At 44.2% G+C, this 25,047-nt stretch overlaps 1 protein-coding gene across 1 annotated transcript in view; it reads left to right on the top strand.

Annotated features, from left to right (window-relative positions):
* ctnnal1 (catenin (cadherin-associated protein), alpha-like 1) overlaps positions 1 to 25,047 on the top strand; it is a 145,915-nt gene that overhangs the window by 66,189 nt on the left and 54,679 nt on the right. The window contains exon 2 of the mRNA XM_080734445.1: positions 19,243 to 19,432. Coding sequence (XP_080590571.1) covers positions 19,243 to 19,432 — 190 coding nt within the window. The remainder of the gene's footprint in view (positions 1 to 19,242; positions 19,433 to 25,047) is intronic.

Raw genomic sequence — 25,047 nt, 5'->3', positions numbered from 1 at the left:
GTCTGTCACACCTCACACGTCACACTCTTGCCCTGCTCATATCTCCGCAACCGTTGCCCCGATCCATGCCAAATTTTGCACACACCTTCCTTACCTGCCAAACTACAACCTCCAAGGACCCCCGGAGCTCCAGGGACCCCCAGGTCCCTGGGGGACCCCCAGATGTAAAAAATGACCAAATGTGCTAAACTGACCAAATGACCACCCCCATGGGGCAGCTCACGGGGAATTCCCGGGGACCACCCACTGCTGGTGCTCCAGAACGGATGCAAAAGTGGTGGCGCCCCCAGTGGAGGACCCCCTACACTGCAGCTCACATAAAATGCCGTAACTCCGGCTAGGAGCGACCGGGACAGCCGGGGCCGGTACCTATTCGTCCGCCTTGCCGGCGCGGAGACCCCACCCCTCATTTCTCACATGGCCCTCTTCTAGCGCCACCATGAGGCCGATTCTTGCAAAACACATTTTTGGACACTGCTCCTACAATGTTTGCCCTAAAATCACGCAAATCGGTACACAGTATGTCTACACTCATCCCATCAACATGAATCTCTCCCATATAGCGCCACCTCCAGGCCGATTTTTAAAAACACATTTTTGGACACTGCTCCTACAGATTTTGCCCTAAAATCACGAAAATCACTACACAGTATGTCTACACTCATGTCATCAACATGGATCAGGAAGATTTTGGCAAAACAAATTTTTGCCCTATTTGTGGAGATCAGTGACCTACGGTCGCTTATCTCCCGATTAGGGAGTGTTACTGGTACTACTAGTTTGTACTAGTATTGCTATACTTGTGAGGGCCAAAAAGTATAGAGGAATAAAAGCTAAATAGACATTGTGTGAGGACAGTTTTCCTGGTCCTCACAAGATAGAGAAATGTAGTTATTTTTATTTTTTTCTTAGTTAGGTCTACAATTAGGAAGCGATTTAGGTTGGGATTAGGATTAGACATTTATTGGCTAGGTTTAGCGCGTTCCCTTATTTAGTTGAGCCGCGATGTCACACACCAAAACATTTTGTGTGGCACTAAACACCATGACATTAAATGCTCACCACCCTATAGAGGGTATGCGTGTGACATCATTGGATCCGGAGGTTATGCAGGAACGCCTACTGTACTGAGTGGCAAAAAACAGAGTCAGTAGGAGTCACGAGGAGTTAGCAGGGGTCATGAGGTGTCATTAGGAGTCAGGAGGAGCGCTTCCAAACCCCTATGCTTCATGCTTCTATGCGTACGTATGTTTTGTCACTCAGTTTGTCCATGGTGCTGATCCTGAGTGGCATATGATGCATACCCTCAATTCTCCATAATAATATCATGGAGAGATGTGCTCAGGATTAGGTGTTTGGTCCTGGAGGGTGTGTGCGTGCGTGCGTGCATGCGTGCGTGCGTCTTTGGCTCTCTCTGCTTTCTCTGGCAAAGCTAAGCGCTTCCACTCTGCCAGCCCAGAGGATTACTAACTAGACTGATTCAAAGTTAGTCTTCTATGGTCATACATGATGAGGCTTGGGGAATGTGTAGGTACACACACACACACACACACACACACACACACACACACACACACACACACACACACACACACACACACACACACACACACACACACACACACGCACGCACGCATGTACGCAAGTACACACAAAGAATTCTGTAGGTTCCCAATGCCATGGGTGTGAGAGAGTATTACAGAGAGAGAGAGAGAGAGTATTGTAGGGTAATTCCTAAGGAATGCACGGTGATTCTGGACCACATGTGGATGTAGTTTTGGCATATAGGTCTTATGCTAAATCAGTGGTTCTCAAAGTGGGGTGGGGTGGGGGTTGTGGGGATCCAAAAAAGGGTCTCCTAAATGATTAATATATTTTAACCACTTTAACCATACTTTGACTGATGCGCTGTGAGCTTGTAGATCAGCTTTTTTTTTGGGGGGGGGGGGGGGGGGGGGGGGTGTCTACTATAAATGTTGAATTTATTTTAATAACTCTTTTTTTAAACTCTATAATCTTCTCTTCTGGGGGTCCCTGGCACAAATTGTCCTCCATCCCGCGGCCAAAATACATATCAATTTGGGGGACCATTCTTTCCTTGCCATAAAAACTACTGTGTCTAATAAATTGTACCCAGCCAGCCTTGTTGTAAATTAGCCAGGTAAGGTTGGAGCAGAGCAGAGTGTCTGCTATTCTCTTCTCTTCCCCCTCCTATTAGCTCTCTCTCTCTCTCTCTCTCTCTCTCTCTCTCTCTCTCTCTCTCTCTCTCTCTCTCTCTCTCTCTCTCTAAGTAAGTACATTTAATCAAGTGCTGTACTTAAGTACAATTTTGAGGTGTTGTACATTACTGGAGTATTTCCAATTTTCAATACTTTTACTTGACCACATCTCAGAGGGAAATGTTGTACTTGTTAACACTTATGTTGCAATGATTTTTTCTCTTCAATGTCTCGCGTTGCCATGGTTACCATAGACTTCCATGTAATTGTGCAAGTGTGTAAAAAGTGCACGCCCATGCCTAGATGATGCACCACGTGTGTAGATGCTGTTCACAGCTTTCAAACAAAAAAATCCGCTTGGAAATCCGTTCAGGCATTCATGATTTATCAGCCATTATGTTTTCTTCAGATGTAAACAAACATGGCTGCCATGTTTGAAAGAATGGGTTGGTATGGGGGTTAAACATGCAATTTCGTGATCGCGATCATGCCTAATACATTTCTGGAGGTCCAAAAAAAAAAATGGAAAAAAAAAATATTTGAAAAAAAATATATTTTTTTTTTTCAAAAACGGCCCAAACTCGGGAAACTCGGGGTTGGCACAGCACTAGTACCAATACAAACTCGGGAAACTCGGGGTTGGCACCATATGTGTTAATCCACTACAATTATTTGAAAAAAAAAAAAAAGTTACTAGTTACTTTGTAGGTTTTTATTATTATTATGAAACATACACTACCCACTTCAGCCCTATATAGGCCTACTGAGCATTTTGGCCGTTGTGAGCTCATAGATCGGCTATTTTCAGAAGATTTTTATATACCTATGAAAAGTTGTGAAATGGGACATTCTGCATAATGAGTACTTTCTATTTTTGGTCATTTAAGTACATTTTGATACAAATACTTTTGTAGTTTTTTCTACATTGCAGTATTAATACTTTTACTTGAGTAAAGAAATGTACTGTGCTGAACAGGGACATGCAGAGAATGTTAGAGAGGCAGGGGCTGGTATTTCCAAAAGGCCCTTTTGGTGGAAGCAGCGGAAATAGGCTTGGAGGTCTGCTATTTTTGGTGTGTGAAACCACACTGAACTACGCATAACCAAGTCAATACTGGAGATGTGGCGTAATGGCATGGATTTCTACACAGAGAGGGCAATTCTTTCAACATAAGATGCTGCATTGAAGTACAGGATAGGTATGACAAGGTAATTCTATTGAATGCTGCCTTCAGGTATGGCATGTAAAGAGGGCATTTGCATTTCTTTCACCATAGTAAAAATTGCATTTATGGTCTGGAATGGCAGTTTTTACAGACAGATAAAAGGGCAGGGGCTCTATGTGTCTATGTGTGCTACTGTGCGCGTGCCTGGTGCTGAATGAGCATGGAACTAGCCAGGCCTGGTGCCTGAGCCTGATGTCCGGGCTGCGTTGTGATTCATTGTCAGGGTAATAATGTGGCTGTGAAGTTGGCCGCCGGCCCGCTTGTCCCCATTGTGTCCTGTAATGGCCACCTGTTGCGTAATCGTAATTGTCCCAATAAAGAAAAACCGGCATGGCTCGTTTTTTTTGGCATAGAGTTATAATATATCTAGAAAGCGGACGACCCCACCCACCACGGATTCATTTTCAATGAAAGTTGCTCACAAGCGCATGAAGCACCCGGAAGTACCTCTACCTCCTGGATTGGCTCCAGCGTTGGAGCCCAGTTTCAGATGGCAGAAGCATGCGCAGCCGCAGTCGTGTCCTGCAATACCAAATTTGGCCACCAGGCTTCCGAGGCTTCAGTCATACTCTGCGGTTTGGGCCAATATTCTTCACGGTTTAGGGGGAGGAAACATTCCCTCAAACTTGGTTCAAACACCTATCCGTAGTGTGGAGAAAGCTGTAGCAAAAAAACAGCAGATCGAAAAGCTCTCAGCGTGTTGCGCTGCGACACGTTTTGAGAAATTGTACCCAGCAATTACAGAAAACTGAAAATACACTAGAGCCCCGAGAGACTCAAACCAGGAGCTCAAGTGGTTAATGAGCTACCTAGCTAAGTTCTTAAATCATTGCCGACTAGACTAGATTGTTTGTTCAGTAACAGGAGTCTCCCTGTCTCTCTTTAATAAACAGAAGATACATTTTCAGGTCGGTTGCCATTGCCAATTCCTGCCAATCACGCAAGGCAAGCTTCCGTTTGATAGTGTTCCAGTTCCAATGTTGTCTGCTCATTTCTTTGTGTCATCACTTCCAATTTCACTTGTTGTATCTGTATCCTGTTTGAAGTCTCGCTCCTGATTGGATAAAATTGGTATCCCTGACCTGAAAATGTATTTCAGTTTACTAAAGAGCTGGAGAGACGGGGAGGCCACTGCTACTGAAAAATAGATATATAGAGCTATTTAATCCTGGTTCAAAATAAGCCATAAGATTTGTGCAGCCCTCATCTTCCCACAATAGAAATGTATGGACCGCACAGCCATGATGATCATTTTGGCAATCAACCTGGTCACGCTTCCTTGACGAATTATTTCACCCCTCTTGTTCAAAGTGAAAGCCTAGTACTGATGATTGCTGTGAAGTGTAAAGTAGTTGGCTTGAAACTGATATTATCGCCCGCCGCTGGCATCACTCACTGGGTTTAAAGCTCAAAGTGATTTTCGCATCGCTCCAGTGCAGTTGGTGTGTAAACCAACTCTCTGTCACAAAGTCATATACACCCATGTTATCAAGTGAGAGCTTAGTCTTTCTTTCCCCCCCTGTTTAATCAGAGCAGAGCAGGGTTTTTTTTCATGCCCAAGCAAAGACCCGTTAGCTTAGAGAGAGATGAAGCAGCGACCCCCACCACAACATATATTCTATACACATGTTTTGCAGATTAAACTTTTTTCATAGATTAGATAGATGGATGGATGGATGGATAGATCTGGCACTTAACTTTTTTTTATTATTTTGGGATATTTTGTTTTCTTGGTTTCTTGGTTCCTTTTATTTTATGTAAAGCAACTTTAGGTACTTGGAAAAGCCCTATATAAATCTGAGCTATATTATTATTGTTATTATAGATAGATGAATAGATTTTTATCTCTCCCAGCCTCTCTCTTTTAGTCTCTTGTCCTCCAACACACCTGTTTTCACCCTCTCTCTCTCTCTGTCTCTCTCTCTCTCTGTCATCACCTCTGTCATCAGTCTCCAGTCTAATCCTCTCCTCATCCGTCCGTCCGTCCGTCCGTCCGTCCGTCCATCTATCTCTCCCTCTCACAACCTGAACCTCATCTCTCTCACTCGTTCCCTCGCTCTCTCCCCTAATCATCACCTCTCCTCTGTCTTCCTGCCATCCTGGCTGGGCAGTGTATAGCGTAGCGTAGGATTCCTTAGGATTTTAACAATCAGGCCAATTCTACAGTATACTGTACTAGAAGAATCACACTTTCAAGATTTTCTTCAAAATAAATTCAAAAATACCTTGCAGGTATGTAACTCTGAGAGTGCACAAATGGAACCAAATGGACCAGCATGAGTCCAATTGGTTCCATTTGTACACTCCCCTATCGCCACCCCATCCCCCCTCTTGTCTTCACAGTCAATTTGGAAATAAATGAATCTGCTGTTCCGTTAAAGTGTGTGTTCAGCGTGACTTCCATTGCTCTGCGCAGCCAGCCGGCCCCATGTTTTACCTCCCTCCCTCCCCTCCCCTCCCCTCACCTACCCACCCACCTAGCAAACAATCATCCACCTCTCTCTCTCTCTCTCTCTCTCTCTCTCTCTCTCTCTCTCTCTCTCTCTCTCTCTCTCTCTCTCTGCTTCAATAAAAGAACAGACAGTCTTTCCTGGAAAAGAAATGTAGTCGTCGGTCCCTGCAGAAAGAGCCTCCGGTACAAAGTCCACATCTGATGATGAGACAAGCCTTGCAGCCTTTATTCAGCCTTTCGGGGCCAATTCTGTTCTGCTGCTGCTTCGCCCCAGTCACTTATTTTGCTTTCTCCTATAACCCAGCATGTAATTGGTCGAGATGGGACTGAACACTAGGAACTCATCATCTCTCTCTCTCTCTCTCTCTCTCTCTCTCTCTCTCTCGCTCTCTCTCTCTCTCTCTCTCTCTCTCCCTCTACTCTCTCTCTCTCTCTCTCTCTCATACACACTCACTGGTGGAAGAGGTATACTCAGATTATGTACCGGTAGATCTGATTCTGCTATTTTCACGACTTTTGTGCGTCTCTTTTGCACGATGACGTCGTAGGGCGTTCATTTGTTGTAATCACCACTTTTGTGTGTGTGGTCGTGGAGGACTGCCGTGACAGCGTCAGAGCATCAATAATTTCATTGTGGCGTTGTTTTTTATAAAGGCCCCTGAGTGATTTAAAAGAACTCTGATTGAGTAGTGAACTGGACACACACACACACACACACACATACACATACACACACACACACACACACACACACACACACACACACACACACTAGGGATGGGACGATACAACAATGTCATATCACGATCATTGTGACAAAAGAAATCGCGATTTACGATATTATCGCGATAATCAAGATCCATTATCCTGGGGTGGAACATTTGCCAAAAATAGCAGATCTACAAGCTCACAACGCGTCGCGTTGCGACGCGTTGTGAGCTTGTAGATCGGCCATTTTTTGGCAAAGACATTTGATAGAGGCCTAGAGGGTGAAAAAAGTATGAATATTATAAGTACCTTTTACCAATTATAGTGGGTTTAAGTGGTACCGGATATGCAGCTCAGCAAATACAAGGTGTTATTGATCCCAGTGAATGACGGAGGACGATATCACGATAAATTAAATCTCCACGATACGATTATGAGTGTTTTACGATAATATCGCTTATCGTCCCATCCCTAACGCACACACACACACACACACACACACACACACACACACACACACACAATCACACGCACACATACACACACGCGCACACACACACACACACACACACACACACACACACACACACACACACACACACACACACACACACACAATTATACCACGATTTTGCATAATCGTCTTAATCATTTCCATGTTTTTTAGCAGAAATAGTTTATCTACAAGCGTATGAGCTTATAGCTATTTCCACTGTTTGTTTTAGATTTTGAGTTATTAAAAGTTTATTAAACATGTTTTTGTATATTTAAGTCATTCGTCTGTTACTCTTGCCCAGTGCAATCTTTGTTTACAAAGCCTAAAAGCCAAACAGAAATATAATTCTGCATTGCTGCGTTCAAAGTCAAAGAAACAATTAAATCTTAAATCGCAATTATTTGAGTGACAATTAATCGGCCCAGTAAAACGTCCTGATTGTGACAGCCCTGAGTATGTGGTTGATCAAACGCGTGCTAAGCCTCTCGGAGAGAAGCCTGTTCACACTCGCTGCTGCTGCTGTTGTTGTGGCGTCTCAGAGACGAAGCTCTGCTCTTTAAGAATAAATGACAAGAAGAATACTATAGAATGACCTCCCAGAGAACAAGGCTTAAAATTGGAATTCTCAGAGTAAACAACAGAATTCCTCTCACATAGGTACGCACAACACATTCTCATACACACACACTATTACTCGATCAAACAAACAAACAAACAGAAAACCTGCCGGGGCAGAAAACCTTTGATGACTGGGGAAGAATTGGAGAGTTTAATTCAATGAGGTTCAGCCACTGGTCATCATGGGAGGCAGACACTGATATGTTTCCAGCTTCTGTTCAAAGTCTGATTTTAGTTTTTGAAGTGTCTGCCCCGAGACCGGGAGGCCGAGTCATATAAGACTATACAAATGGTGCCCATTGCCTCCCTGCTTGGCACTCAGCATTAAGGGTTGGAGTCGGCTGTTGGAGTCATGCAGTACTGCTGTATGGGGCTGAGACATGGACCCTCACAGCACGACAGGAAAGAGCCATGGATGGAGTCGACAGAATAATGCTATGAATGGCACTAGGTGTCACATGGACGGACCACATCAGAAATGTGGTCCTCTATGGGGACCTACACAAACAAAGTCAGAGAGCGAGAAGGACGAGGCTGGCCAGGCTCTGCGTCAGGCACCCAGAACTAGAGGCGAGCAAACTGACTGAGCCAGGAAAGGCAAGGAGCGCACCACTTATGTAGACACGACAGCCAACAACACTGTACAGAAACAGGAGATAGGCTTTAGGCTCGCTCCTGCCCTATGGGCCTCATGGCTTGGAAACTGTTGTCTCTCAAGGCTACAGTTTGCATTCAGTGGAAGCCAATACACTACCCTTGCATGTATTGTAAGGCAAGTGTGTGTGTGTGTGTGTGTGTGTGTGGGGGGGGGTTTGCGTGTGTGTGTGTGTGTGCGTGCGTGCGTGCGTGCGTGCGTGCGTTGGGAGTGGGATGTTGGTAATGGGATGGGTTGCTGTTGTTGAAGTCATTGTTTTCATAGCCTTGTAATTGTCAGTCCTAATTGTGGAGACTGAACAAAGCCAGGAGGAATGAATGAATGGCTGGGAAGACGGAGTGGGAATAGTGTGACTGTGTTCCCACTGGCGAAAGTGACACAAACACACACACACACACACACACACACCCACACACAGTGCACTGCCGGGCTGTGTGGAGCCACGCTGGGGTTCCATGCTGTGTTTATGTGTGCGTGTGACAAAAGAAGGAAGAACGACATAATGTGCTGTGAGAACATTATGAAAAAGACTGTGTGTGTGTGTGTGTGTGTGTGTGTGTGTGTGTGTGTGTGTGTGTGTGTGTGTGCGCGTGTGCGTGTGCGTGTGTGCGTGCGTTTGTGAGAACCAGTGAGCCACATAGTTACATTGGCCCAGTGTCGAGTAGCAAGTTTGTTTCAGAATTTTCAGCGCCCTCTGGTGGTCATATTTACACGTGTGGACAGACAGATTGACATACAGGGCAACAGACAGCATAATAGCATAATTACGGTGTTCATTTCCATCATACACACGCAGCTCATTAATGTTTATGTATGTTCCATATAATTGTATGTTTTTCTATGGACCATGAGTCTGCAATAAAGTCATTCATTAATTCATTGACTTCTATCTCACGACTGGACCAAATTATATTGGTCAATTAACTGAAAACCGACATTTAGAACCAATAACCGACTTAATCTTGCAGTACGATGGTGATTTACATTGACGCTCTGTCTGCTTGTAGAGCTAGTCTAAAGCTAGTCATATCGCCCAGCCCATAGGACCCAACAAGGCAATTTGATTTCTGTCACAGAGCCAAGAAAATATGTGGTATTTCTGTGTCAGCGTTGATGTTCTAGCAGCTTGCTTTATGTGTGAACCTGATAAAAGTGTTGTGAGGCTTCTGACATGTGATGCTTCCTGGAAAAACTAAAAGTGCACGTGTGTGCGTGCGCGTCATCATAAGCACTCACACTTCTAAAACAAAAAGCCACTTTAAAATACATGGAACACACACACATTGTGCAAGCGTATGACAAACACACGCACGCACGCACGCACGCACGCACGCACGCACACACACACACACACACACACACACACACACACACAGTGTGTTCCTCTGTAATGGACCTGTGTACTTGTATCAATATTATGCTTCCCCTCCCTGTTCCTGTTTGCACAGAGCAGTCATACAGTCAGTCAGTCAATGTACCACCTACCTACTGGTAACTACTCTCTCTCTCTCTCTCTCTCTCTCTCTCTCTCTCTCTCTCTCTCTCTCTCTCTCTCTCTCTCTCTGTCTTTCCATCTCTCTCTTTCTCTATCAAATTCAAATGCATGACAAGCATTCTTATATTGCCATAGCATTACAGTTTTTTTCGATTGCTAAAACACGTTTTTCAAAACTGTACGTTTTTTTCAAAACTGCACACACAAAACTCCAAACATTACACACAAATTGCTAAACCCTGGCATCCCTTTGCAAAACAACTCTTTGCCATCAAATATTTTACTGTAACATGTTCACAAAATGGAACTTGTGTTTTCATTTGGTAAACACAGCCATATTTTCACATGACACACACATACCATTCATTGAATAAACACAACTAAGCTTTTGGCTGAACACTACCAAGCATGTACAGAACACTGAAGAGCAAAATTGAAAACACAATTGTCGAAATTGAACACTCCATAAGAATGACCATGGCTCTGGAGAATAAGATATTTATCCTTTTGTAAAATGACTCAGTGTAGGCCTACTTTTTTCATAGTCAAACATAAAACAGCACACAAATATGAATCCAAAACAAGTTTTGATTTACAGTAGATTTAGGCATCATGCCTCTGGTCAGAGATGGGCACAAAAAACAAAAAGATATTTTGAAAGAAATTGGTCCGTACTTGGTCTAATACTGTCCAGGATACTGTCACCAAGATACTATCCTGGTGACAGTATCCTGGTATTTGTACCTTTGTATTTCAAATATTTTTTAAATATTTTGTGCTCACCTCTGCCTCCGGTTGTGTGTGTGGTTTTTAGACAACAGGGTGATGTGTAATTGACGCCAGACCCGAAAGTTTAGAGATTTTAATATTTGTGTGTTGTGGATTGATGCTTTGAGATTTTATGTGAAAAGTGTGTGCAAACCTGAAAATTGTGTGTTGTGTTTTGACAACAAGGTGATGTGAAATTGACATCAGAGTGTAAAGAAGGAAAGTCAGAGTCTAATATGACAAGGAAATCTAAAGTAGTAACAAATTGAGTCAAGCGATTGGGGACAGAAGTAAAGGTTGTGAAAATTGTGCCTAATTTTTGCTTTTTGTGTTTTAGCAATCGAAAAAAAATGTAATGACATACACTTACTCTCTCTCTCTCTCTCTCTCTCTCTCTCTCTCTCTCTCTCTCTCTCTCTCTCTCTCTCTCTCTCTCTCTCTGTTTGATTCAATTCAAAATAGCTTTATTGGAATGAGAAATCATACGTTTACATTGCCTGCATGTTGCAAGGAGTTGCAAGGAAGTTGCATTGGTGTGGACTGGCCTTTAGAAATAGTATACATTATGCACTAGTCCTTGTCCGTATGGTCAGAGTTTGAGTTATGGGGTGTGCACAGTATTATGAGGGATCGAATGTCTCAGAAGTAATGTTGAAGTCCTCCGTCTAAAAGGCGCTTTAACGCGGCACGCACGCACGCATGCATGCACACACACACACGCATGCACTTCTCTCTTTCTGTCATTCTGTCTCTCTCCTCCCCTCTGCCTGTTAATTCTCACTCTTTCCTTCTCCTCCACACACACACACACACACACACACACACACACACACACACACAACACAACACACGCATGCACGCGTGCACACCTCCATTCTGTCCCACCTCTCTCTCTCTCTCTCTCTCTCTCTCTCTCTCTCTCTCCTGCGCAGACTGCTACCTGTTGTTCCAGGGTGTAAATGGAGATTGCATGGTCACAAAGACCCCACATTCACACCCCCCCCCCCCTCCTCCCCCTCTCTGTCTGTGTGGATCCGTCACTCTCTGCACTGCTAAAAGCTACGGGCGGTCAAGTTACTGGAGCTGCTGCTGCTTGGTCTCTCACTCTTCACGCACGCACGCACGCACGCACACGCACGCACGCACGCACGCACGCATCCTTTCCGCTCAAGCCCTTGGCTGACTGCCAACCAGTGAGGTCATAGATCCGAGCCGAGCCCCTCCGCCTCCCCTTTTGCCCGGAGCCTGTTCTTCTGCTTCCATGCTGCACACTCACACGTGCTATTTACACTCTGCAAGCCACACACACACACACACACACACACACACACACACACACACACACACACACACTCACTATAGCATGGGTATTCAACTGGCGGCCCGCGGGCCAAATGCGGCCCGCGGGGACCTTCCTTGTGGCCCCTGAAGCAATTTAGAAAAAAAAAAAAAAGATTTTGAAAAAAAAAAAAAGATTTTGAAAAAATAAAATAAAAAATGAACGTTATAGGGGTATGGTTTGCGCGATATGAAACGTGAGCATCATCTTACCATAATCACAGTAATCCCTAATCATATTCCATCATATTCAAGTGAAGAGACTTTAGTCAGAGCACTGCAGCAGAGTGGAGTGTGTGTGTCTGCGACACACCTGATCTTCGTTGAGCATCGTTAAAGCATCGAAGAAGGCAAGTGTGTGTGCACTGCAATAGTGTGATGTAGTTAGTACTAGGTTTTAAACAAGAAAGCATGTGTACAGTTGTCAACTTGTTGAACAGAAATTAAGCACATTAACATGAAAAGTATTCTACTTGAAAAGTATTCTGCTTTGCAATGTAGTTAGATGAAAATGTGGTTGTTTGTGAAAATGTAGTAGTGAAAATGTGGTCGTGCCCGTTGTTTCAAGTGTTCATTAGATTAATAGCTGGGGGGGGGGGTGTCCTCTTGTGTACACTTTGGAAGAGACAGATATAGAGCTGGGGAGCGATGCGGAACCTTCTGAACACAAGTTCACTCGCGACAGTCTGATTTGACCTCGTGGTATTCCTGAAAAGTAGAAAACAGTACAACACAACAGTATAAGATGACCGAAAAACACCCCAGAGGATTTCTCCACAAATCCGATGACCGTCTAGTTCAGTAGATTCGGCCTTGTGTTGTTGTGCCAGCCAAGCTATGCAGGGCCGGTTTAAACCAGCCAGGGGTTTTTTTGAGCGGTGGTCACACCGTCTCCTATACGTGGCCGTGTGTGTGGGTATGCGTCCGTCCGTGTATGTAGCCTGCAGTACCTTTTCTGACCACACATGTTAAGGGAGGGGCGCTGTTCGTTCAGGCCAGGCCAGGCCAGGCCAGGCACACACACACACACACACACACACACACACACACACACACACACACACACACACACACACACACACACACACACACACACACACACTCTCTATTGGTGAGCAAGTGTGGCTCTCTCACTCACTCACTCACTCACTCACTCACTCACTCACTCACTCAATTCAATTCAATTCAATTCAATTCAATTCAATCACTCACTCACTCACTCACTCACTCACTCACTCACTCACTCACTCACTGGATGGATGGATGGATGGATGGATGGATGGATGGATGGGTGGATGGATGGATGGATGTGGATGGATGGATGTGGATGGATGGATGTGGATGGATGGATGGATGGATGGATTGATTGATGGATGGATGTGGATGGATGGATGGATGTGGATGGATGGATGGATGGATGGATGGATGGATGGATGTGGATGGATGGATGGATGTGGATGGATGGATGGATGGATGGATGGATGGATGGATGCATGGATGGATGGATGGATGTGGATGGATGGATGGATGTGGATGGATGGATGGATGGATGCATGGATGTGGGTGGATGGATGGATGGATGTGGGTGGGTGGGTGGGTGGGTGTGTGTCTGTATGTAGCCTAAGTACCCCTGGGTGACCAGAGAGGTGCTGTTGAGTCTAGTCTGCCCTGAGCATCAACTGCAATACCAGTGGCGGCCTGAGTGGCATGTAGGCCTGGGGCGGTATCGATATTTTGTTACCGCGATTACCGTCTTCCCATTTACCGCCGGTATTGCGGTAATTACCGCACCCCCGTATCAATTAATTAAGGTTCGGCGATAAGTCAAAATATTGCAATCATCTTCCCAAAAGTCGCCTCTCGACAGCCTGACTGCCCGAGTTATACTTCTCCGTACAGCACAGCGGGTCTGGCTTTGAAAGGAGCAGATCTACAAGCTCACAACACATCGCATCCACGACGCGTTCTGAGCTTTTAGATCTGCACTGTCGGGTTACCATAGTAACGTAGGCTAGCTACTTGGGCTTTTCAGACACAAACAGCTGTGTGAACAAACCAGAAGAGGACGGGTAGTCAGATCGTGTACAGTGATTCTGCAAACTCACGTCACGTCTCAACTCTCAAATCGCAGTGATTGAGTGCTGCTATATACAGGTTTTAGTTACAAGACTTGACAGAAAAGGTTATAAAATCGCCGACGCGCCGCCGGACGGGGCACAACGTGCGACGCGGTGGAAAAAGTAAAATAGTTTCATTTTCGGTTTTAGTCCACGCGGCCCGCGGCCCGCCAGTAATCCGTATGAATAAAAAAAGATATGCCACAACACAAGGTATGTATTAACATCCTTGTGTCGTGTGGATTACAGAGAAAGTTTACGCTGCTCTGTACTCCTCTACGCGGCTGCTGTGCTGCCCTGTGTAGGTCCGACTGTCTGTGTCTCTGAGTGACGTATGTGGCTTCCAAACGTGTGGTACACGGCCCAGAGCAGAGCGGCATGGAGCGCATGCGGTCCTCGCTTCTCCCCTGTTTTAAAACTCGCTTGTTTTCCAATAAAAAATAGACTTTTTTTGTCTTTTTTTTACCGCGGTAAGCACACTGACACCGGCGGTACGGCGGTACGGCGGTTACCGAACCCAACCCTAGTGGCATGCATGCACGCATGGATGGATGGATGGATGGATGGATGGATGGATGGCGCTCTCTCTCTCTCTCTCTCTCGCACGCAAGCAAGCACCCCCCATATTATTTATATATATTTTTTCCGGGCGGCCGAGCGTCTAGTCGGCGCCCTGGCCAACTCGGGAACAATGTAAATAGGGGATGAATGCCCCGCCCTTTAACGCAAACCCCATTATACCTGTTGTCATAGGATCTGTTTTGACCATCTGTTTGCGTGTATCCATTTATGCCCATATATGGGGATATCTATCTGTCTACGTCCATTTTATGTCCATATATGGAGATCTCTGTAGGACCTGTTTTGACCATCTGTTTGCCTGTGTCCATTTATGCCCATATATGGAGTTATCTGTCTGTCTGCGTCCATTCTATGCCCATATATGAAGATCCCTGTAGGACCTGTATGGACCATCTGTTTGCCTGTGTCCATTTATGCTCATATATGGAGATATCTGTATCTGTCTGTCTGCATCCATTTCATGCCCATATATGGAGATCTCTGTATCTGTCTGTGCCTCCGACTGTGTTGCAGACACAGTGCTGGTTCCCCCTTTAATGCAAACCCCATTATACCTGTTGTCATAGGACCCGTTTTGACCATCTGTTTGCCTGTGTCCATTTATGCCCATATATGGAGATATCTGTATCTGTCTTTTTGCGTCCATTTTATGCCCATATATGGAGATCTTTGACCATCTGTTTGCCTGTGTCCATTTATGCTCATATATGGAGATATGTTTGCCTGTGTCCTTTTATGCCCATATAGGAACATCAGAATACGTAACCATGGCATTTTTTGTTGACTCATGTGGTGTACGTGATCTCAGAGCCTTTTATGAAGTGATGTCACAATGAGTCAGCGCTTGCGCCGATTTCCTCCGGAACAGCCTGATGTCAACAATCAGTTCCGCATAAGGAGATTCCGAACGTTTTGCGCCGGTTTCGGAAAACTGCGAGTCGGGTCGTGTCGAGGCCCGGCACTGCACTCCGCGCGGCGGCGGGGAACGCGCGTGCCGAATCTGAAGCCGGTGGGACGAACGGTTCTCGAGATACGCGGATTACAAACAGACAGACACGCAGACAGACAGAGATTTGTCGCATTTATCCACAAGTTTCCAACGCCCCATAGTGCATTGCGCAAACGTCTGCATCGAGGTTCCGCCGCCGATTTACAAGCTCACAACGGGTTGCATCTGCGACGCGACGTGAGCTTGTATGTCTGCTGTTAAACCCGGAAGTTTGGTCCTGATAGTCTCCAGTAAACCCCCGGGGAAACTTGTGGATAGATAGATTATATTATTTATTTTGCTGTTGCGCAGCCTCCACGACCACCGCTCAGTTCACACGGGTGTGATTTTTTTTTTTTTATCCCTGCTGTCATAGCTGCATAGTTCGTCCAGATTAAACCCCAGGAGAATCTCTCTGAAGTTATCGATCTGCTTTGCAATTTAAAATGCGGAACTTTGACTTCATAGGGCAACACAGACACCACTCTGCACTCTGCATGTGTTTTCTGCATGTTGCACTCATTAAAAGAAGGTAAAGGGCACCGGCCCAGAGATGGGATTTATGGCTCTTTGAAGTGAGCTGGATCTCTTGGATCCGTTCCTTTCAAAGAGCCGTTCAAAAGACTGTCTCGTTTTAGTTAGCAGTTGTAGATTTTGATTCTAATTACAAATCACTTCGCAACCCTATATACATTTCGGCCATTTGAAAATAGCCGATCTACAGGCTCACAATAGCCGATCTACAAGCTCACAATGCGTCTTAACTGCTATTTTCAAACTTGTGAAATGGAACATTCTGAATAATGAGTACTTTCTAATATTGGTACTAGTATTGGTATCAAAATGTACTTAAAGTAACTTTAAGTACATTATGATACCAATACTTTTGTACTTTTACTCAAGTACATTTTAATTCCAAACTTCTACTTGTGGCAGAGTATTTCCACATTGCAGTATTGATACTTTTACTTAAGTAAAGAATTTGAGTACTTTTTCCACCACTGTTCACTAGAAAGGAATGGCTCCCTACTGCGAACCGGATCCCATCGTTCATTTCAAAGAGCCGTTCAAAAGACTTGATTCGTTCGCGAAAAGTCCCACCTCTACACTGGCCTACTCTGGGGCCATGCATGCAGGGATTACTGTACACATACTGTACACATACTGTACACATAATGTACACAGGCCCCCTGTTAACCCGGAGGCGCTGTGGTGAGTCACACACTAGGAGGTCAGACATCAGGGCTTTGATTTGGTCTCATTATTAGAGTCGGCTTTATTGTCAGGACAGTTTGTCACGTCACAGGTTTACAGAAGTGAAGAAGTGGGTGGAATTCGTTTTGTGCTTTAGTTACCATTATACAACAGGTAGTCTCAATGGAAAACAGGCTCTCTAACCGTGCAATGTAATGAGCACTACTGCACGGTCTCGTCAAATAAAGAAATCAGCTGCGTTGGTCACGAAAGCGAGCAGGCGCTCCTCGCTCCCCACACTATGCTAGGCTAGCAGTTTTTATGTGAAGTTCAGGGACATAGTAGCTAAATGTGGCATTAAAAAATTACAAATTCCTTTCGCATACCTTAAATACAATGAAATTAAGTTGACATGTTTTTTTTTTAGGGCAACACTTGTATACCTTCTGCGCTGCCTACGGGCACTCGCCCTTCGGGCTTGTGCCTATGCGGCAACGCAGTCGGTACAATAATTACGATACATGCACACCCTCTTGTGTAATATTGCTTAATCATATCATTGTTTCTATTAGAAAGAGAGGGAAGAAGAAGAGGAGGGGGGCAAGGGGGGAAAGGAGACCAATACAAACAAGGAAAAAAACACGTGGCAGTTTGGCCTACAGAACGATCAGTTAATCAGCATACACACGTCGGCACGCACGCACGCACGCACCATTAACATCCCAAGAATTCCACCTGAGACCTCCTGCAGCAATGGAGCAATTAAAATCCTCGCCCCTGTCGTGCTGATACCATAACACACACACACACACACACACACACACACACACACACACACACACACACACACACACACACACACACACACACACACACACACACACGCTGTTAACAGCTGGAGAGGTTTTTACTTAGCAGAAGGGTAAACAATCAATGCATAATTGATGCTAATTGGCTCACACCATTCATAATTGATGCCTTCAATCGCTGCTAAGAGGCTCTGGCGTGCGTGCATGTCTTATAGGACTATAAGTATACTTATAGTGTACTTCTATAACTTCATCCTTGTGCACAGTGTGTACAGTAGGGTTACTACCATTATGTATGATGAGGTGTACATCATGTTTTTATTGTGTGTATTTGGGTTTTTAACTGGGTGGGCTTTTGGAAATGGTAGCCCAAGGATGCACTAGTCAACTAGTTTTCGGTGTGCAGGAATTGGCGGGAATTGTCCACTCATAGCATCCAACGTTCCATTATTCTGACCGTTACAGTAGTCAGTGTCGGCCAGTCGGACTAACGGGATGTCTGAATAATACGCTTGGTAAACCATACCGGTCACGTGAACTCTGAATTCACATTATCATGTGTGTTCTTGCAGACCAGGTCTGGCCCCATAAGTACAGGGTGGGCAGGCGTTTTGAAGACATCAAAAAGTGGAAGAGCCAATCAGCGTCTGCGCTCAGGGCCCTGGGATTGACATTGACAGCTGATTGGCTGCATAATTAATTGCTGTCTCTGTCGGTGCTTCAATTTTGATCTTTCCCGCCTGTGTCTTTGGTGGACAGATGTCTCTGAAGGTGCCGTCATTGGTCGTTGTATCATATTCCTTGGCAAGCGGGACAGGCAACACCTCTGCAATCGCAGTGGCTTTCAACCTTTTTCTTATCAAGGCCCATTATCTATTCTACTCCGGACCACTGGTTGAAAACCTCTGCTTTATTGTCGACAAGAGACAGCAAACGTTCAGGGAATATTTTCCTCAAATGAGAAGGTTTCAGTAATTCAAGTATTTAGACTGATCGGGTTATCGAGCTACCCTTGTTTGGGGCTCCATCCCTAGTCAAAAGTCAGTTTGTCTCCAGATTAATATATAGCATATGGTCCTCAAAGTGGGTTCCAGGGGGTCCCCAAAATTGGTTAATATAGCGTCAAAATCAGGGATATTTCACTCTCAAACATGTCGGGTCATTTTGTTTCTGTGAGCACCCCAGACAGTTTATTGATTCAGTTTTTTAGATATTTGATATTCTCAGATAATAATGAAATATCTAAATACTGAATCAAGCCACTTAAATACTGGGGTCATCTGGGGGTCCCCTTGTTTGCAACAGCCAGTTAAAATGACCCCAAGCATGTTTGAAAGTGAAATATACCTTTAACCACTTCAACCCTATAAACCTACTGTGTATCGACGATGTGACGCTTTATGAAGCTTGTAGATCGGCTACAAAACAAAATGTACTGGAAAAACACAAATATGGGGTTCCCTGGCACAAAACCTTTTCAGATGGGGCTCAGCGGCCAAATACGTCCTTGACATGAAATGGTTTGAGAACCTCTGGTCTAAACATCCCTGTCCTGTCCTGTGCTTCCCTCCCTGCAGATCACCACTCTGATCAACCACAAAGACAAGCCCAAGAAGTCCGAGCGCACGCTGGCCGCCATCCACCGCGTGGGCCAGGCGGTCAGCGTGGCCGTGGGCCGCTTCGTGGCCGTGGGAGAGGCCATCGCCCTGGAGAACCAGGAGCTGAAGGACGAGATGGGACAGGCCTGCTTCGAGGCTCGCAGAGCAGGTACAGTAGCAGGGTTCCCACGGTCATGAAATTCCTGGAAATATTTTTAAATTAGAAATATATTTTCCAGTACTGGAAAAGTTTTGGAATTGATCAAGGGTCCTGGAAGGTCCTGGAAAAAAATAGCTATGCATTGTCTTTGGTTATTGATTTTGTTAATACCTCTGAAATGACAAATAAACATGGGCCAAATTGTCAAATATTAGAGGCAGAAATTGTGAAAATAGCAGATCTACATGCACACAACGCCTCGCAACACAATAGAACCGCGTTATAAAAAATTCCTCAACTCTTAGTGCTCGTCAGGGTGCCGGGTCCCCAGTTAAAACATGATTATTTCGGGGGTCACGGCCTGAAAAGGTTGAGAACCACTGGCATACACTACCTGTCTTTGGGCATTGCGTATAGGAGTAAGCAACCTGTTATTGAGCTAAATTATTGTTATATAGTCCTGTAAATTGGGTTAAATATTCTGGAAAAGTTTTGGAAAAGTTTGGGAAATGAATTGGTAAAAATGTGTGGGAACCCTGTAGTAGAGTGCTATCAGAAGCAGATGCTCATGCAGGCACGTGCACACATAGACATCAAAGGGGGCTTGAGCCCCTGCCCCTTTATCCGTCTGTAAAAAGTGCCCTCTCCAGACCAAGAATGCAGTTTTTACTAGAGTGAAAGCAAGTCTCTCTTTCCATGCCATACCTGAAGGCAGCATTCAAGAGAATTGCCTTGTCTAAACTCTCCTGAACTTGAATGCAGCATCTTATGTTGAAAGAATTGCCCTCTCTGTGTAGAAATCCGTGCCGTTCACCACATCTCCAGTATTGACTTGATTATGCTTAGTTCAGTGTGTATGAAGCTCCAAGCTCACAACGCATCGCGATGTGAGCTTGGAGGTCTGCTATTTTCAATATTCTCGCGCTCATGGCAGGGGTTGATGGGCACTTGTACAGGACATGTTCTACTTGCCCAAAGGTTATGCCCACTTGCCCGAAAAGTAAAGTCTGTACTTGTAGAACGAATTAATGTCGATTGGATTTGAAACATCCGACCAAAACAGCTCACCAACAATATGTCATTGTTTTTCATTTGTCTTGGTTTCTTTTCTGTAACTTAGTTTTATATTGTCTTTTATCTCTTCCCAATTATTTATTTGATTTATTTTCAACACTGATGTTGCTGAATTAATTATATTACTCAACAACACTGCAAATTAGTCCAATTACTCAGTGTAATTTTGGGTATAAATAAATCATGAATGAATGGATGGGTTCATCATTCCGATGTTTCAATTCACTGGAGCTTGCATCTTATCACGCCTCTACTTGAACAGCAGTGTTGTAACCCTGCCCACACAGCAATGTGTGGCTGGGTTTTGCAATCAGCCCTGTCTACTTGTTTTTATTTTTATGTGTTTGTTTACTAAGCTAATTTCTAGAACGGACGGATGAGCAGATTTTCATGGAATGATTAATGAAATGAAAAATTGAAATCTCATGAAATTAGAAATTAAGTAATAAAAGTACAACTCCGCAAAAAAAACTTTCCACATTTAGTTGGGTAAAATGATTTCTCCTTAAATCCACTACGCCTTCCCAAATGCTATGCTGGGTATTTGACACGTTGCCGGGTGGAAACCTTGTATTTCCAAAACCGTTTGTTTTCATCATTTAAAAAAATTAACTAAACTAGTGAAAACAGCCGATCTACAAGCACACAACGCCTCGCACCGCGAGGCGTTGTGTGCTTGTAGATCTGCTGTTTTCACTACTTTTGTGCGACGGCCTTGTCTGATGAAGCAGGGCTTTACTTTGCGAAAAAACGTACACATTTGAAACTTGGAGATACGAGGTTTCTGCCCGACAACGACGATATAATATTTGTGCGCAGCATTATATAGGCTGCTTTGTGTGTGTGTGTGTGTGTGTGTGTGTGTGTGTGTGTGTGTGTGTGTGTGTGTGTGTGCGCGTGTGTGCGTGCGTGCGTGCGTGCGTGCGTGCGTGCGTGCGTGTGTGTGTGCGCGTGCTGTTGCTGCAGCCATCAGTGACGATCAGGTGATAATTCAGCAAGGCTAAATTGGTGGTCGGGCTTCAACATGTGATGATGAGCGCAGCGCACAATTCCTGTGGCACTGTCCGGTCTGGCATTGTATGTGTGCTCGCGCTAATGCAGCAGGCATGGGTCGGAGACTTCAGCAGTAAGCACGAAGCATGTCCCGACCCATACAGTAAACACCGAGCCGGTAAATGTGTTGACAGTGTTATGGTTTGATTGGACGTGGCGTGCGGCCGAACTCGTAGCTCGGCGCACTGTTCTCCACTACTGTCCATTCACTGGATGTTTATTTTGCGGCGCTGTGTGCAATTGCCTCGTCCGTACAACACACACACACACACATCTCCCAAGTAAAGCCTGACTTATACTACGTGTTGCATGTCGAAAGTAGCTGATCTACAAGTACAAGCTCACAGCTTGCAGATCGTCTATTTTCCAGACGCGGATTTTGAAACAGAAACATTGTTGTTATTACGATATCTTAATCCTTTCTAATATACTATTGCTTGTTATTATTAGTTAATATTTCACGATTAGTCGTTCATGTCATCCTGGTAGTGTGTATAAATTGGTCAAATTATGCTAAATAAGCAAACCTTTGGCTCACCCTTCGCCTGTGCATATAATATAACAGACAGCTAACTGCAGACATCAGCTCTCGGTTCTCCTGCGTCTGCCTGTCAAAACCAAATCACGCCAGAGGAGTTCAGGAGTGCTTTGATGTTGTTGTTGTTGTTTTGAAGTAGCTGGTGAAGCGTGGTAAAGAGAAGAGAAGAGAGAGAGAGAGAGCTGTGTGAGGCGTGAGCACACCACAAAAAAGAGTCGTTAGTTTTATACTGATAGGATAATAAGAATTAAAATATCACCCCATAGTAGTGTGAAGTGAGCTGTGCTATTTATGAGTCCCACGAAGCTTGGCCAATGTGACACAGGGCAGGGCGTACAACAGACTTTGGACAAAGCCAGATGTCGGAGCTTAGCTCCTTCCAAAAATATGTATGTACAATGTGCATATCATCACTGTTGGGCAGAAACCTCGTATCTCCAAGTTTCAAATTTGTATGTTTTTTCGTAAAGTAAAGCCCTGCCTCATCATACAAGACGGTTGCACAAGACTAGTGAAAATAGCAGATCTACAAGCACCCGAGGCGTTGTGTGCTTGTAGATCTGCTATTTTCACTGTCTTAAATCACTTTTAAAATGATAAATACTGGTACAAAACGAATTGTTTTGGACATACAAGGTTTCCACCCGACAGCTTTGGTACTTTTATGTAAATCTTCAGTAATCTTCTATATGCAAACAATTTAGAATGGAACAGTTGGAGCAAATTAAAGTGCAAGGGGAAAGTACTGGAGAGGGAGGAGGAGTGAATAAAGTGAAAGAAGCTGAGCTGAGCTGAGCTGAGCGGAGCGGAGTGCTGGGCCTGGAGGGCCCAGCCTGCATGGAGAAGAAAGAGCTGCGTCAGGTGTTCTTAAAGCAGGAGATCTGCTGCTGGAGGCTTTGTGTACCGAGCCACAGTGGTGTGTAAAGTAACTAAGTACATTTACTCAAGTACTATACATAAGTAAAGTTGTTCAGGTTGTTCACATGATCAGGTATTTTTCACTTTACTATATTGTAGGCCTACTTTTACTCCACTACAATTATTGAAAACTTAAGCTACTAGTTACTTTGTAGATTTAGATTATTATTACAAAACATGCTTTATCCAATAACCACTTCAGCCATTCGAAAATAGACTATGCACAAGCTCACAATGTGACGCATTATGAGCTTGTAGATCTGCTATTTTCAAAAGATGTTTTACATTTACACACAAGTAAGTGTAAGAGTATTTTTACTTGGCCATATTGATACTTCTACTTGAGTAAAAAACAAAATGTAGTTTTTACAGCACTGCCAGGCTATAGGGTGAGGTGGCTGCAGGCTGCTGGATGGATACTGGCCCTAAGGGAAGGTAGTTGGAGCACTCTGTACTCCTTCAACCTCCACAACCATATGGGTTGCTCTGCTAGTGTTTAGAGATCATGGTGAAAGGGCAGGGCAGGTGTGTGTGTGCGTGCATGCGTGCGTGCGTGCGCGCGGATAGAAAGAGCTGAACAGAAGCGTGGTTTAACCACTTAAGGTGTCTTTTGTATTTTCAAAGGTTTTTCACAAACTAGCATATCTACAAGTTCCCAGCTTGTAAGCTTGGTAGATATGCTATTTTAGTTTTTTTTCTTCTTATTTCCGAGACTGAATCGCCAAGCAGAAGTGACAGAAAAGAACCATGACGAGAATATCCTACTTGAGTAGAAGTACCATTACTCAAGTAGAAGTTAGAATCTGTGGTGGTGAACATCTTTTCTTTAGAAGACCCATGAGAGCAAAGAGCTTCAAAGTCAACTTCAATTCACCCTTTGTCAAGTCCCGCCCGTTGTCCCGCCCCTTCAAAGCCATTGGTTTCTGTGTCTCTTTCTCTCCATCCACTACCATTGAAATTCAGTTGCTTCTTATTGTTATTTTGTGTTTTCAATTCTCATTTTAAACTTGGTTTTAGTAAAAAGGAGCCTTTCAGGTGCATTATAGTGACTGGGCATGTTTTTAAATGTTTTTTTATTTCTCCAACAATGATGTTTTAGCAAATTCAACATAAAAAGGCAGAACCAGGGCAGGACAAGGTAGAAAGAGCCTGCTGGTTGGTCAGTCAGGGACCAATCAGAAGGATGACAAAGGGTGAATTATGTTATGTCTGTGTGACATAACATAAAATAACATAACTTAACAAGACTGTTTCCAAAGCATCTTGTGAGCCAGCTTCTCCAGCTGTCCCCGAGTGTGGCCCATTTTCTTGCCATCTGCCTCCCAGTCTGGGCGCCATTGGCGTTTCGTGTCGTTCACTCGAGGGACTGTCTTTGTGGGGTTTGAGGCTGGTTTACAGAGAGTATGGCCTATCCATCTGCAACACTGCTGGAGGATCTCTTCCTGGTTTTTGGTTGGTGCTTTGTTTTCAAATATGTGTAGTGGAGTAAAAATAATATAGATATACCTATGAAATGCAGTGGTGTAAAGTAACTAAGTACATTTACTTAAGTAATGTACTTAAGTACTGTACAATTTTGAGGTATTTGTACTTTACTTGAGTATTTCCAATTTCCAATACTTTTACTTCTACTCCATTGGATCCAAATATTGTACTTGTACTTCGCTACACTTTTTTGAAAACTTTAGTTACTAGTTACTTTGCAGATATAAATTATATCGAATTTATAAAAATAGCCGATCTACAAGCTCACAACACGTCGCTGTGACACGTGTGCTTGTAGATCTGCTATTTTCAAACATTTTGTAGTTTTACTTTTGGTACTTTAACTCATTCCCTGCCAGGCCCGATAGTCCCGAGATTATTCCAATGTCTTTCCCCGCCAGGCCCGATAGTCCCGAGAATTAAAAAAAAAAAAAAATTCAAAGATTTTTTTTTTCAAAAAGATTTTTTGACCCCCAAAAATGGAGTAGGCATGATAGCAATCGCGAAATTGCATGTTTAACCCCCATAGCAACCCCATCTTTCAAGCATGGCAGCC

The sequence above is a fragment of the Nannobrachium achirus genome (assembly GCF_963921795.1).
Source record: "Nannobrachium achirus genome assembly, chromosome: 10".
Taxonomy (NCBI): Eukaryota; Metazoa; Chordata; class Actinopteri; order Myctophiformes; family Myctophidae; genus Nannobrachium; species Nannobrachium achirus.
The sequence above is the reverse complement of the archived record's forward strand: the minus strand, read 5'-3'. Positions and strand labels throughout refer to the sequence as shown.